Source organism: Candoia aspera, chromosome 2 (genome assembly GCF_035149785.1).
Source record: "Candoia aspera isolate rCanAsp1 chromosome 2, rCanAsp1.hap2, whole genome shotgun sequence".
Classification (NCBI taxonomy): domain Eukaryota; kingdom Metazoa; phylum Chordata; class Lepidosauria; order Squamata; family Boidae; genus Candoia; species Candoia aspera.
The window spans coordinates 61,489,144-61,504,351 of NC_086154.1; the positions used below are offsets into that span (position 1 = coordinate 61,489,144).

The following is a 15,208-nucleotide window of genomic DNA, read 5'->3' on the forward strand; positions in this document are numbered from 1 at the left end:
CCGGGAGACCGTGAGTTCTAGTCCCACCTTGGGCACAAAGCCTGCTGGGTGACCTTGGGCCAGTCGCTCTCTCTCAGCCCTAGGAAGGAGGCAATGGCAAACCACTTCTGAGAAACCTTGCCAAGAAAACTGCAGGGACTTGTCCAGGCAGTTGCCAGGAGTCAAGAATGACTTGAAGGCAATAATAATAAGATAAACGTTTAGTAGAAGGGTATGTCATTAGTCAAGGTATGAAAAGGTGAAAGGTCCCCTGTGCAAGCCCTGAGTCATGTCTGACCCTTTGGAGGGATGCCACTTTCGCAACATTTTCTTGGCAGACTAGAGTGGGGTGGTTTGCCATTGCCTTTCCCAGTCGTCACCTTCCCTGGCAAGCTGGGTACTCATTTTATCAACCTCGGAAGGATGGAAGGCTGAGTTGACTTGAGCCGGCTACCCGAGAATCCAACTTCCACTGGGATCGAACTCGGGTCGTGGGGAAAGTTTTCGGTTGCAATACTGCTGCCTACCACTGCGCACCACACAAGGCTAGATAGTAGTACCTAAAAGCAGGAGCTAGGAAAAGTGAAATCTTCTGTATAGTAGAATGTAAAAGCTTATGAAATGGCAGAAAGTTAGAGTTAGGATAGAGAATCTAGCCATGGATGTATATGGATCTTGGCCTGAGTACAAAAGGTTTAAGCAAGCAAGCGATTCTTCATGTCAGCAGTATCTAATGAGGCTGTGGTGTGTGTGTTCCTCCAGAGCCTTTCATTACAATTGGCAGAGTCGTGGATGCCAGCTGCTGACTGTGACCCAAAATTCACCACATACCCAGTTGCAGAGGAATGTCCATCATGACCTCTACCAGAAGAAAGGTAGGCTGTGAAGCCAAATTCAGTGGCCTGCTAGAACCACTGAAATGGAGCAGAGCTTATAATACAGCTTAGAAGCTGGCACAGAAAAAGAAAATTATCTTAGATAGCTTCAGTGAGCATGCCAGAGAAACACAGGTTATTGCTCTTACACATTCAGCCCTCCCAAGCATAAAAAATCACACGCTCAGACATATTAGGTTAAGAAGTAAAAAGAAGCTTACTGACTTTATTCTTTGTTGCTTCTGTTACATCCATCTTGGTGGAAAAGATGAAGTTCCTTTGTTCTTCTTTCCTTTCTAAATACTTAGTTTTGCCCTAAATTCTCAGCCCTACAGCTGCCAAGAGGTGTGTGAAAGAAAGGGGCAGAATCCCTCATCAAGGTCCAAGCACATGGCCCTGATGAAGGGAGCAGCAGGGAGAAGGGAGAAGAGAAAGAAGAGAAACAGGAAGTGGGAGTGGCAACAAACAGCTTCCTCAGAGTTGCATTTTGGGCAACTTAATTTACATGTTAATGAGGCATGCTGGATTTGCCAAAACTTCCAACAGGCTGGAGGTCTGCATGGAAGTGGAACACGAGAAAGACCAGGCCGTGCCTACAGAGCAAGAGAAGGGAAATGGAAACGCATATTTGTGCTTCCTCTGGCCTGATGACCTAAAAATTAAATAGGGATGCTTATTTGGGACTTGGGTTACTGAAAGGGGAAAATGGATACATATGCATAAGAGGCTCTGCATAAAAAAACTGTAGAAGGAGTGTTCTTCCAGCAAGCCAACTGTGACACACTCCCTGTCTTGATTTATAAGCTCCCAAGCAAATAGAAGTTGCCTTCTCTAATATGCTTAACTGTGCATAACTATATTCCTTAATACCTGATGTAACTCTAAGTATCTGTCAGATTTCCACCTTGCTCTCAACTGCTGGGAATGCATCTGAAGCAAACTGACCTCTGCCACAGCTGCTGTGGTCTGTAAGTGCAAAAATTCACATATGTGGTCCCTTATTTCATACACACCTGTGTAGATCCTTATAGAAGGCTGCATGAGAGTCCTCAGCATCAAATTTATTGAAGGCTCCATAAATCTCTTGTCCAGCCTTATCTTGTCAGAGGGGACAGGTGGGGTGAGGCTTTGGAGTCAAGCCTTGCTCAAGGCCCTATGAACTTAATGGGGAAGCCTGATGGGCCACTTTCCCCATTACCTCCTATCAGCAACCTTGAGATAGCAAGATGTTTTTGGTTCAACACTGGTTGTTGCATCTGGGTTTGTGTGTGTTCCTTCTTAGATCTAAGAGATGTCAACCTTGTTCACAGCTAAGCAGCCCATATGCCCCTATTATCTGATAAAAGAACAACATTGTCTTTGAAAAAGGTTGGGACTCACACTGTTCCCAGGATTGGACAGCCAGGACAAATAGATCCTTTCACTTTTCTGGACAGTCTCCTGAAGAAAGGTGGCCAGTGGTGACCTGCATATTGCATGAATAAGAAACACACATGTGTGGCCTTTTGTTTCCTTGGACTCATGATAGAATTGTCTCTTGTCGCCCAAAATATATCAGTGACCACGTTCTTCAACAAGTAACTCCACTCTTACTTGACTCCTATACCATCTTGCATAAGGAGTTCTCTCTCAACTATCACCCCACAGGTTATGTAAGGAAATGCATCATGGGAAATGGGGCAGACTACAGAGGGATCCAGTCCGTGACTGAAAAGGGAAAAACATGTCAACAGTGGCAGCTAAAGTTTCCTCATGATCACAGGTAAATCTATGTATGCCACCCCTTGACCTTCTTGAAAGGGAATGTATAAATACATCAAATAAAAGCAATGTATAAATACATCAAGTCAAAGAATATAAGAAGAAATGGGTACGGTGTGGGCAGAGAGGCACTGTTTCCCTGTATTGTTGTTATTGTTTCTGAGGCCAGTGAGAAGATGAGGAGAATAGGACAGAAGGGATTCCCTGACTAAAATCTTCAAAAATATAGAACAATAATCTGGCAGCTCTTCAAGTAATAACCTGAAATGTTCAAGATCACTATAGGACATATATTTCTGCACTAGTAATCTATACCATTGATTACGCTCACAATCCTATGCACAGTGAGGCTTAATGATTACTAGGGCAAGGATTTCTATGACCTTGTTAGAAATATGCAAGCATGTATGACCTTAAAACTGTTTAAATATGACCAATTAAACAAAAAATATGACTTTTAAAGCAAAAATATGACTTCACAATTTTTCTGAAATTAGCACCCAATTTTTAAAAATCTGTGCTTACACACACACACACACACACACACACTAAAAAGGTTTATTCTTCTTCACTACCAGTGCATAAGTGCTAGTATTGAAGGAATCAAATGAACATTATGGGAGTAAAATGGTCATCCCTGGATTAGTTTCCATTAACAGCAGAATTGCATTGGATGACCACCTGCATCTTGAGGTTATCAAACTCAAAACTGCTTCTGTTGTCCACCAGTGTGTTCTTGTATCTGGAGAAACTCCATTCAATATCACAAGAGATTATAGGAACAAATTTGGAAAAAGCAAACTCATCTGGATAAAATTCTGGCTCAAAGTCTTCAAATTTTGCTTCGAGTCCATTTAGAACGTTACTTATTTTGCACAGTGTTGAATAACCCAGATTCGATTGCAGCACTCTTTGCAGTTTATCACTAATTTTTTCAGCCACTTTCCCCTTTGCTTGCTTTAAATCACTCTTAGTCTGTTTTACAATGTTCAGTGCGTCACTAAGTTCCATTCCTACAGTTTCAAGGCGGGTGATCGCTCTTGAAAATCCACTGAAGTTAGATCCTATATATGCTAAGTTTCCAGCCAAGGTTTCAGAAAAGGAATCTTGCATGATCTTGATGGAGGAAGATTCACAACAGTCAATCCTTCAACTATCTTCTGCAAGAAAGCATAATTTGTTAAATAATACATAGCCACATCCAGCCAAGTCCCCCAACGTGTCACGACAGGTTGGGAGGGAGAGCCAAAGCAGGAGCAATTTCTTTGAACTTTTGTACTCGAAGTGGAGCTTTAGTGAACATTTTTTTCCCATTTGAAATTATCTTATCTACATCAGGATAGTTGCTTCGAATCTCTTTGGCCACTCTGTGTAAACCATGTGTAAGGCATGTGATATGGATCATTTTTGGATAAAGAAGTTTAAGTCCCTTGGCTGCTTTAGTCATGTATGGAGTGGCATCTCTTACAAAGAAAAGGATATTTCCCCTTTTTACACCATCCGGCCAGAGTAGTTTCATAGAATCATCAAAGAGCATAGCAATAGTGGAATTGTTTACTTTTTGTAGAATTTCACATGTTGGAAGAAATACTTCACCAGGCTTGTCACATTTCAGAGTGCCAATAATAACATTGGCTACATATCTTCCATTTACATCACTTGTTTCATCTATTGAAACCCATATCTTATTGTTGTTAACAGCAGAGCTTATCTTTTCTAACACATCTTCATAGCAGGCAGAGATGTAATTTTTCCTTACAGTTGATTCATTTGGAATCAGGTGACTGGTGTACTTCTCCAAAAAATGCCTGAGGCTACCACTACTAATTTCCTTAAGGGAATATTTGAAGTAACCATCACTGTACAGAGATCCTTACAAAATTCTGACTGGGTATTTGATGAACCTGCAGTTGAAGAAGAAGCTCTCTCAAAAAGGAGACGTTGCCTGTTCTCAGTGAAGGTAAATCTTGCTAAACAACTCTTGTGTTTCACGGTGTCACAATGTTGTTGAATATTAAAATGCTTTTGGGCTGATACCTTAACTTCACACAATTTACAAAACAAAATATCACCATCGCTACTGAAAATCTGCTCCCCAAATTCTTGAACAAGACACTATAATTCCATACTCACTGAGCGTCTACTTTTAGGCCTGTTGAAATCAGGTTGCAGCTCTCATGTGACTCCACCACCTTGAACACACACACACCTGAGTTGGGGAGCAAATGAGAAAAAGAAAAAAAGATAGGCAAATTTTCACTCTTTTTTTCAGGCCTGGTCCCACCTCTCTCTCTCTCTCTCTCTCTCTCTCACACACACACACAAACACACCTCCCTGAGTTGGAGAGTGAATAAGAAAAAGGAAAAAGCCCAGACAAATTCTCACTTTCTTTGCTGGCTCAAACTTGCTGGCTTATCAGGAGGGTTGCCAATGACCAAAATATGACGTTTGTTACAAAATTAAGCAGAAATATGACATAACACCTTTAAAAAGTCAAAATATGACTTTTCAGGCAAAATAAAAAGCATCTAATTCTCACCAGATTACTCTAAAACATGTTTTAACTTACTTATAAATTCAAATAAAGGTTCCAGAAAAAATATGACATGTCATAGAAATCCTTGCCCTAGTGATTGTTCTTGTTTATTCGTTCAGTCTCTTCTGACTCTTTGTGACTTCATGGACCAGCCCTCACCAGAGCTTCCTTTGGCTTTGCTGGTTCTTTCTAAAGAAGCCAGGTTTTATGAAATGGAAGTTTTAATGCATCCAGGAAGAATCTCATTTTGGAAAGCTGGTTAAGGTATCGCACTCTGTACAAAATTGCCACTCTGTCGAGCAAGTCAGAGGCTATCCATAACTGAATCTATCTACTTTGCTTGGTCTGACTTCGTAAGTGACAGGCTGTGGTGCCAGGTATTCCTGCCAAGAGCAACATTACACTGTCCTGGGAAAATGGGGTGCAGATGGCATGGAAACAAACAGAAAACCAATACAGCCAAACCATAATTAGGAGATAAGTCTTTTTCACTGCGCAGAACTTTTACTGTTCTCCATTTCTCTTGAATAAACTCTTCCTTTACTATTCCAGTTTTTAGCTGAGGGTGCTGAGGGAAGGCAACAGAGAAACAATATATTGTTTGCAGCTTTGTTGTACGCCACCCAGAGTCACTTGTCTGTGAGATGGGTGGCCATATAAATATGATGAAATAAATAAATATCTCTCCCCAGCCCCATTATATGCTGTTTTTGTGCTGGTCTATGACCATTATAAAAGGATCTTTCTATCCCTCCCTCCCTCCCACATTAAAAAAAGGACACAAGCTTTGAGGCTTCTCAGGATATTGGTTTAAAATAATTTCTAGCAAAATGTAATAAACAAGCCAGTTTATATTAACTTGGATGATTTGTACCATTTATTGAAGCTGCAGAATTGGAGGGTTATGGTTATTTAACCAAAGAATATTGATTTTGTGGTGAAATCTAGATCAATTGCTAATGAGATAATTTCAGTTTCTTTGTCTCCTCCTGTTGTCATTTTGTTGCTTAAGGTTTCATCCATCCCCATATAATGGTTTGGAAGAAAATTATTGCCGGAATCCAGATAGGGATAAGCACGGCCCCTGGTGCTACACAACTGACCATGCTACCCGGCATCAAAGCTGTGGCATCAAGAAATGTGAAAATGGTATGTAAGTTGACTTAAGATATCCGCAGAGCACCCATAACTGTATACAAGCATCCCATATAATTAATTGTTCAGGCACGTCTGCTTTTGCACTGTTGATTTTTTCCTTAATTTTAAATAGTAGTGCCACAGAATCCCTCATCAATAATGAAAATAGACATCCACGCTAGACAGGAAAATGACCTTGTGGATTACTGCCACATGGATTGGGTCAAACGGATGGGGTAAGGTAGAGCGAGTTCTATTTTGTTTCTGAAGGAAGTGGAGAATATAGCAATATGTAAGCAGCACCTATTCAATGGTGTCAGATAATCAGAAAAACTACTATAATCTTCTTGACTGATGGCTCTTCCTAAACCACATTGATTGTCTATTTGATCTAGTACAGATTGCTGTTTTGTTTCCAGGGGCCTCTTATGTCCAAGGAATCTTGTGAGTTGGGATTCATGCATTGTTTAGTATCTCTTGTGTTCCCTTTGTTCAGCGTCATCATGTATTTGCTCTTTCTTGTTCAATCCTGGGATCTGTATGGGATGTGTGGATACTCATGTTCTCTGCCTAGTTCATTCATGTAAGCTAGTTTTCCTAGTTAGCCTTCCCTTCAGTCCTCTGGTCAAGAGATGTAGGAAGCCATGGAGATGATTTTGGAGAGACTATCCAGAAGCCGCTAAGACAGTAATAGGTGCGTAAGAATGCTTTGAGCCCAGGGTGAAGGGGAAATATTAGAAAGAGACTCAGATGGGCTCCCTGCTGAGTCCCCAAAGTATGAGGGGAGGAAAGGAAAACGCAGTCAGACATGCAAATTACTACAGTCTTTTTCAATAAAGGATAGTTCTACATTTCTTGTGGAAGTGGTTTCCTGATCTGGACAACCTTGCAGGGCTGACGAGGTGCTAAGTGATTCTTACTCCATAGCTCATATAGTGATATTCTGTCTTTGCCTTCCAGATGTCTGTCTGTCATGTAACGGTGAGGATTATCGGGGATTCGTTGATTACTCTGCGTCTGGCACAGAGTGCCAACGCTGGGACCTGCAGCACCCTCACAAGCATCCATACCTGCCAAACAAGTACTGAGTTCCAGACATTGTGTAATCTGTAAAAGGGCAAGAGAAGGGGCATTTTCTGTAAAACATTCCCATGATGGTACTTACTAAGGGACAAGGAAATCCTAGGGAAATTTTGCTATTAGCATCAGTCAGAGGAACTGGCTCATATCAGTAACGACTTTGCAGTTGTCACAAACCTTGTTCACACTAATGTGAAGTGCATACAGTGCATATACACACACTTCCAGGTTCAATTTCTGGCATCTCCAGGGCAGCATGGATACATAGCAGCGTAAGGGGAACCTTGTTAGATCAGAGGTCCAATGGCTAGCTCAGAATGTTGTTGCCACAGAGGCCAATTAGATACCTTTGGAAAACTCACAGGCTGGTTACACCTGCAATGGTTCCCATGTGCTTGTGTTTTATACACTGGTGTCAATATGTAACAGTGTAACCAGTACTCTGATAGCTTTAATCCTTCATATTTTTTAAAGCTAAATTGGCAGCAATTACTTATTCTAGCAGCAAATTTCACAGTATAACTATGTTTAGCCATATAAACTAAAAGTAGTTCCCTTTATCAAACCCAAATCTCCCATCATTCAGCTTTGTTGAGTTACCCAAGGCCCAAGGATTTTAAGAGAAGGAGAAAAACATCTTCCTATCTACTTTCACCACACCATACCAGGTCCCCTCTTATTAATCGTTTTTTTCCCCAAATGCTCAAAAGGCCCAGCCTTTGCAACTGCTTATTAGAGAAAAGTAGAAAACAAGATATATAAATAAAAAATGAAATTATAAATAATAACCTGTTTCAGACAGGAGCTGCAATATCGTTCCCAAATGTAGTAACCAGAGCTGTACATAGTATCCTACGTGTGGTTGCATCATAGTTTTGTTTAGGAGGGTTGAAAGATAGACAGTTTTATTTTCAAGTCTTTTTCTAATGATCTCCAGTATGGAAGTTATTTTTTCCCACTACAGCTGCACACTGGCTCACATTTGCATTGGACATAACCTTTCTTGGCCACCCATTGTTGGTCGCTATATATATATGAGATTAGGATTGGTTTGTTCCATTTCACTTCTGCCTGAAAACCATTGTCAGGATGGGCAAAGCTGAGCTAAACTGAGCGCTGGTCTCATTTGGTATAAGGCACAAGGCAGCTTCCAATGCCCCTATCATCCGCTACAAGCCTGCTTCTAATTTGATACAATGAACAAACACCACATTCAGGGCTGCAACTGGGGTGGGGGGGCAACTGGGGCGGGGGGGCAACTGGGGCATGTGCCCCAGGCACCGCGCTGGGGGGCACCAAAATGAGTGCTGGGGGGGCACCAAAATGGGTGCGGAATCCGTGTTTGCCCTGCGTGACACAGACCCTAATTGTGGGCCTGACCACATTTATAGCAGCCAGAAGGGTCTGGTTTTTTCCTTTGATGTTGGCATTATGAAAGACAAGTTCCTTGTGCTCCATTTTCAATGAGTTTCAGAATATTGTGCATTTTCATAAAAATAAAATAAACATATGCATTTCTCTCCATAATTTAATGTACGCATTTCTCTTGCATTTTTGAGAGAACTGTTATCACACAATTCAAACAGATGAAAAAAATATCTTGAGGGTAATTGAGTTTCTGCTCTTGTACTTGTTCAGAACATATACGTTACGTTGGCTTGTTTTAAAATGGGAACCAACCAAATACCTTCCCTTCAGCTTCAATCAGTAACTGAATTAAGACTGATGGAATCAAGTCTTCTTCATTCAATCAATCATTTAGGTTTTGCCAATCCATTGGCTTTACTGTTGACCAATCCTTTTCCAAAAACATGAATGAATAGCATGTTTGCAGTATTTGCAATGTCCAGCGATATGCCTAGCACCATATTGAGAACTTAAAGGACTTACCAGAGGGCTGGTTCCAAGTTGCTGAGATTTTCTGTTTGCCTCTTGGAACAAGTCAGCATAGTTTGATTCTGTTAAGATTGCGCCCTTGATTCATTCACAGGTCAATCCTGAATCCTGCATGGTTATGAAGTGTGTTGCTCAGCAGTTTCAACATACAGTATTTGCAATTATGCATATCTAACTTATGAAAAATATCACTGGCCTTTCCTGAAGTGACTGGTGGGTGGGTGCGCTTGATCAGAAAACTATGCTGATGGTATGGATGCCATTTCTCCTGTATGAAGTGTGACATCTGCAGTGTTGTTGTCTTCTTAAGGGAAATACTGAAAGTAGTGTTTTAGTTTAATTCTTCCTTCTCTCTGTTTTTTTTTTTCAAAGATACCCAGATAAAGACCTTGATGACAATTATTGCCGTAATCCTGATAGTTCTGAGCAGCCTTGGTGTTACACAGTTGATCCTGCCAAGGAGCGTGAATTCTGTCACATTCGTAAATGCAGTAAGTCCTTCTGAGGTTCCAGGGCCTATCTGGAGATACATCCGTTTCAGAGAGTTAAAGAAGTTATTGTGATCTGAACTCAGCATGGGTTTGGATCATGAAAGGATCAGTCATAGTCTCTTTCTGAGATACCAAGGGGAATTTGAGAACATATGTGGAGGACAAATCTGAATAATGATCTTTTAATGCATTTACAAAATTTACATGTAATGAAGGGGAAAAAAAGAATCTTCAGATGACGACTATTTTGTGATGCACAAAATCTGTCTCTTAATATGACAAAATGCACTGTGGAAGTCCTCAGTGTTGTTAAATTACTGTGTGTAATTTCTAGTTCAGTTTGCATCCAGCACACTCCCAGTCAGTCCCTATATCCCGATCAAAGCAAGCATGTGTGCCACTCAGTTCACCTAGGAAAAAATTATAGCTTGAAGTTTACTTATTAAACATCTACAACAATCTAAAAACAGCTAATTGGCCAACAGGACAAAAGACAGGCATAAACAGGGAGAGAGAGCTATAAGCAACAGGCTGGAGATAAAAGGGCAGAGGGCCTAATAGCACCAGTCTCCATTATCTCTCTCTCAAAAGGCACAGGACTTTCCAGAGCCTCTGAAAACAATACTGTAATTAGCCCCGGCAGTCCTTTGGTTATTCCAACCTTAACCCTTTTATGTGCATTACAGCAGCAGAATAGAGACAGAGAGGGCAGGACACCAGATAATCCCTGCTCCGTTCTGCACCATTAAAAAAAAACCATTTGGTGGATGGGAATGATGATGTGCAATGCTGTATGCATGATGCACTCTCTCCTTGCTGATTCAATAGTCTCTAATCCATTTTGTAATTGTAGATTACACTTAATAAAAACTGGAATGTAAACTTTACAGTTTTTTAATCCTGAATCCTGAATGAGTAAAAACATTCTTTTCCAGCAGCTTTGATGTAAGTTCAGAATGAATGTACTGCTCTTTTTCTGTCTCGCTTATAAATGCTTGCTGCATTTGTGCTAAGGTGGATTTGTGATTCACTCTGTGATTTGATTTCCACGGATTCTCCCTTTCTGGAAGCAGGGAAACATCCGCATCTGTTTACTACAACCAGCTGCTTACGGCTGAAAGGAGAAGACTATCGAGGCAAGGTGAATGTCACTACGTCGGGCGTCTCTTGCCAACGCTGGGACTCACAGATGCCCCACCGACACAATTTCCACCCTCAGAGATATGAGTGCAAGTATGCATTAGTGATGCTGCTCTGCCAGGAATATATCAAGTCAATAGAAATTGGATTGGAAGCATTTCTTCTGATAAGGTTTTCTGATGCTGGGCATAGAAAGTAAAGACTCCCTCCAGTTGAGCTCCACCCCGATGACTACGTGGGCACATCCACATTGGTTTGGTTTGGGACAAAAGTAGAGCTTCTTCAGGATGTTTTTTTCAGCTTCCCAGTCTGGCCTACAGCCCTATAATGTGCTGGTGGTTGTCCATCCAACTGGGTGGACCTTTGCTTTATTTTTTCAAGATCAGCCAAGTGCTGCCACCTGGGCATGGTATGACTTCATTATTTCACTGGAGTGTGGGAAGACTTTTTCTTTCAGTCAGAGCAGTTTTACACATGCCAGCCTGGGAAAGGGGGACATTGATTTTTTTCCTGTTTGCACATCATGGTAAAAAGTAAAACGTTAGAAAGTGAACAAGTTCTCTTTAAACGCAGTGCTTTTGTTGTTCAGTCATTAAGTCGTGTCTGACCCTTAGTGACCCCATGGACCATAGCACGCCAGGCCTTCCTGTCCTCCACTGTCTCCCAGAGTTTACTCAAATTCACTTTCATTGCATCGGTGATGCTCTCTAACCATCTCATCCTCTGCCGTCCCCTTCTCCTTTTGCCTTCAGTCTTTCCCAGCATCAGGGTCTTTTTCTCTCTTCGCATTAGGTGGCCAAAGTATTTGAGCTTCAGCTTCAGTATCTGTTCTTCCAATGAATAGTCAGGGTTGATTTCCTGTAGGATTGACTGATTTGACCTCCTTGCAGTCCAAGGGACTCTTTAAGATTCTTCTCCAGGATCACAGTTTGAAAGCATCCATTCTTCGGCGCTCAGCCTTCCTTATGGTCCAACTCTCACAGCCATGCATTACTACTGGGAAAACCATAGCTTTGATTATACGGACCTTTGTTGGCAAGGTGATGTCTCTGCTTTTTAATATGCTGTCTAGGTTTGCCATAGCTTTCCTCCCAAGGAGCAAGTGTCTTTTAATTTCATGGCTGCAGTCACTGTCTGCAGTGATCTTGTACTCTGTGTTTAATCAAAGAAAGGAATTTCTTATTACAGTTCAAAAGGAAAAAAAATGAAAAGAATCCAAAAGCTACTTTTACTGCTTTACTAACCTCTCCCTTTGGGTTTTCTCCAACAAAGTGTTTTATCAAAACTGCTTGTGGGCTTTGGCTTCCTTCAGGAATTCCACCTGAACATTGGTGCCTGTAGTCTCTTCTCTACATTTCTCTCCCTTTAGTGCAGAGGTCCAACAAGATTGATGGATTGCTGTGCCCATCTCCTGAGAGGGAAGAACCCACCACTCTCTTTTCCTTTCCTCAGAGTGAGGCACTGTGGGTAAGATGGTGGCCATGGAGACCCTTTGTGCTGTGGCATCATGGACTCTGGCCAGATTGCCTGCAGTGCCTCATTCTAAGCCTTTTCTCATTAGTGAGTTAAATGCTATTCACCCATTCTTCTGTTAGCACAAAACAGTGCCAGTGTATCATCGGTGGCCCACATTGCCAGCCCCAATCCTTCCTCTACTGTATCTGTTCCAATTCACCATTGTATGGTGGTGTCCTAATTTGTGAGTATGCTGCTCCTCATCAGCAAGCTGAATGGTTTTCTCCTCTGGCTGTGCTGCTGCCCCCTAGCAAGTCACCACCCAGCAAGGAGACTGAAATGGAAGGTCTGCTCTTTTCTTTGGAAGCTTGGAAAGTGGCTGGCAGGTTTCTCCAGAGTCCCACAAGACTTAGAGCAAGGCATGAGGGTAGGCAGGATAGCTGGACCATAGAGATTGTCCAGCTATGGAGAAACCCCTGAGCCCAGATGTCACTGATTTTCTGAGGACAGATGTACTCCAAGCCAGGCCTCTGGTGACAATGGCAAAGCATTGACTGTTTTACCTAGAGAAGGCAGTTTCTTGGGTTCCCCAATTCCAAATCATTTAGAGATTTCATAGTTAAAACAATCACTATTGATGGAGCTCAGAAACAGACTGAAAGCCTATGTAGTAAACTAACTTGGATGATAACAGAACTTCAGTAACTACAGGTCTGCTAAAAGTCTAAGAACAGGCTATGTTACAGCTATGGACCAACTAATCCTGAATGATCTTCTAGAGTACTGCAACAGAGTTTATGTTGGAAGCTGCAACAGAGCCTATGTTGGAGGCCAGCCAGAAGCATTTGGGTGTTTCTTCAGGATTGGGCTGGGGAGGGTGCTGATGTTCTGCCTTACTTGTACCTTCTAGGGACCTGAGGGAGAATTACTGTCGGAACCCTGATGGCTCAGAGGCTCCCTGGTGCTTCACTACCATGCCCAACCTGCCCAGAGCTTTCTGTTTCCAGATCCAGCGCTGCACTGAGGATGTGGAGGCAGAAGGTAAGAGTGGTGGCCCTGCGGCTGGGATCCAGTGGGAGTTCTTTTCCCAGTGACTATTCTCACGGGAGTCTGGGCTGCATTATTCCTAATGTTTGAAATATCATTGTTTGTTCCCACTACATAAGAAAAGCAGCAGCAGCAGTTCTGCAATGACATTTGAGTGACTCTAAGGATTCCATGATTCTGTGTCAGAGATGATGTAGATCGAAGGGGGATCTATAGCAAAACACTGCAGTGCAGTGCTCCTTCTTTTCCATCCCAGCTTCTGATTTTCTGTTCCCCCTTCCAGTCCATCTCTAACCCAACTTTCTTTAGTCATTGAGGATGCTCCGTTTCGCTGTTATGTTTCCCCCCTCAAGGTTACTCTTTCCAGCAAGTCTTGGGTTCTCAAAGACTGGAGATTCATATTAGTTATTGAACAGAGATTGGCAATCTGGTGCCCTCCAGATCTTCCAAGAGAGCACAGTTCCTTGGTAGCTGGGGAGCATAATGTTTGGAGCTCAAAGCATCTTTGTGTGTACAAGGACAGGCAAGTGCACTCAGGTGAGCCTTTTCTTCCCACAGACTGTTACCAGGGAAATGGAGAGGACTACCAAGGCACAATTAGTAAGACTCGGAAAGGAATTACCTGCCAGAAATGGAAGGAGCAATCCCCTCACGTGCTCCAGTAAGTCTGTGAATGGTGGACAGTTTATTGGTATGCTGTTTCCATTTCCCTCTTTAAGCCTTAGCCATGACAGGGAGGAAGAGGAGAAACCTCTGCTAGCACCTAGAGTGGGTGAAAAATGCTCAGTCTTCTCAGATTGCAGCTCTCATCAGCCCGGATTCTGAGAGAAAGCACCTCACCTCTCATGGTCTGTACTCACCCAACGCATCCATTATTCTCTGAGGGTGAGACTGACAGGAGCTGAAATGTGCCATTAGGAACCATGCCAAGTTTTAAAAAAATAAATGTTAATAATAATATGGAGTGGAAGCACTTCCATGAATGATGAAAATTCAGAAAAATGGGTCTGACAAAAGTCATCTTTACAGCTGTAGGGGGAAAAAAATCTCTCACTGGAAGTAATACAGGGAGAAAAATCGTGGCTGGCCTCTTGTTCTAGTGCCCTTTCCCTTCCTAAGTTCTGGAATGATGGCAAATTGGTGAGCTCAGAAAGCTTACTGCTTCTCCATTTGAAAAAGAGGTGCAGGAGAGCACCTCCCTGTTGCATGGCTGCTTTGGGAAAGAGATACCACTTTCTGTTGGGGTTGGGTGAACCAACAAAATTCTGAAGCAGGTGGGCAAGGCCATAAAAATGAAAAAGCCCTACATTCCTAGCTCACTGCAGCCCTTCCCCCCAAAAGTTGCTGGATATCCATCCAAATAAAGAAAGAGTATCTAGAGCCCAAGGCAGGCTTTTTTCATTTAGGGTTCTCCAGAGATTGGGAACTGGGAGTTCTAGAGGTTACCTCATGGAGAAAGCTGCCTTAAGGAGCAGCAAGATTTTATTTATTTATTTATTTAAATTTATTGGCCACCCAACTCCAGTGGACTCTAGATAGGTAGAACAAATCCAAAGACAGAACAAACCCAAAATCTAGAGTTGGGTAATGGTGGCATTGGGACCAACCACAACGGTACGAAAGAAGCAAGATTCAGATTCTCCACAGCTCTTTGTAAGGCAAGATGTTAGAAAAAAACAAAGGATGGGAAAAAATCTAGAAAAGAGTACATCTTTCGTGCCATTAATTCTGCAGTTTTGTCACTATGAGACTGAGTTTTTAGGCTCAGTTTAGTTCTAAATGGAAAGTGGAAAGTGGAAGATGAAGTGGT

The 15,208-nt window shown here is 42.1% G+C and overlaps 2 protein-coding genes across 6 annotated transcripts in view; both read left to right on the forward strand.

Moving 5' to 3' along the window:
* The window catches only part of HYAL2 (hyaluronidase 2), a 138,323-nt gene extending 125,051 nt beyond the window's left edge, over positions 1-13,272 (forward strand). For all 4 annotated transcript variants that reach the window (XM_063291980.1, XM_063291977.1, XM_063291979.1 and 1 more), the window contains one exon: positions 13,262-13,272. The gene's annotated coding sequence lies outside the window, so the exon portion shown is untranslated. The remainder of the gene's footprint in view (positions 1-13,261) is intronic.
* MST1 (macrophage stimulating 1) overlaps positions 1-15,208 on the forward strand; it is a 29,199-nt gene that overhangs the window by 2,581 nt on the left and 11,410 nt on the right. Inside the window, exons 3-10 of one of the 2 annotated variants that reach the window (XM_063291974.1) lie at positions 742-854; positions 2,502-2,616; positions 6,165-6,301; positions 7,250-7,370; positions 9,638-9,756; positions 10,827-10,989; positions 13,262-13,392; positions 13,957-14,059. In XM_063291974.1, the coding sequence (XP_063148044.1) occupies positions 742-854; positions 2,502-2,616; positions 6,165-6,301; positions 7,250-7,370; positions 9,638-9,756; positions 10,827-10,989; positions 13,262-13,392; positions 13,957-14,059 (1,002 nt within the window). The remainder of the gene's footprint in view (positions 1-741; positions 855-2,501; positions 2,617-6,164; positions 6,302-7,249; positions 7,371-9,637; positions 9,757-10,826; positions 10,990-13,261; positions 13,393-13,956; positions 14,060-15,208) is intronic. The other variant, XM_063291975.1, reaches the window with a different exon arrangement.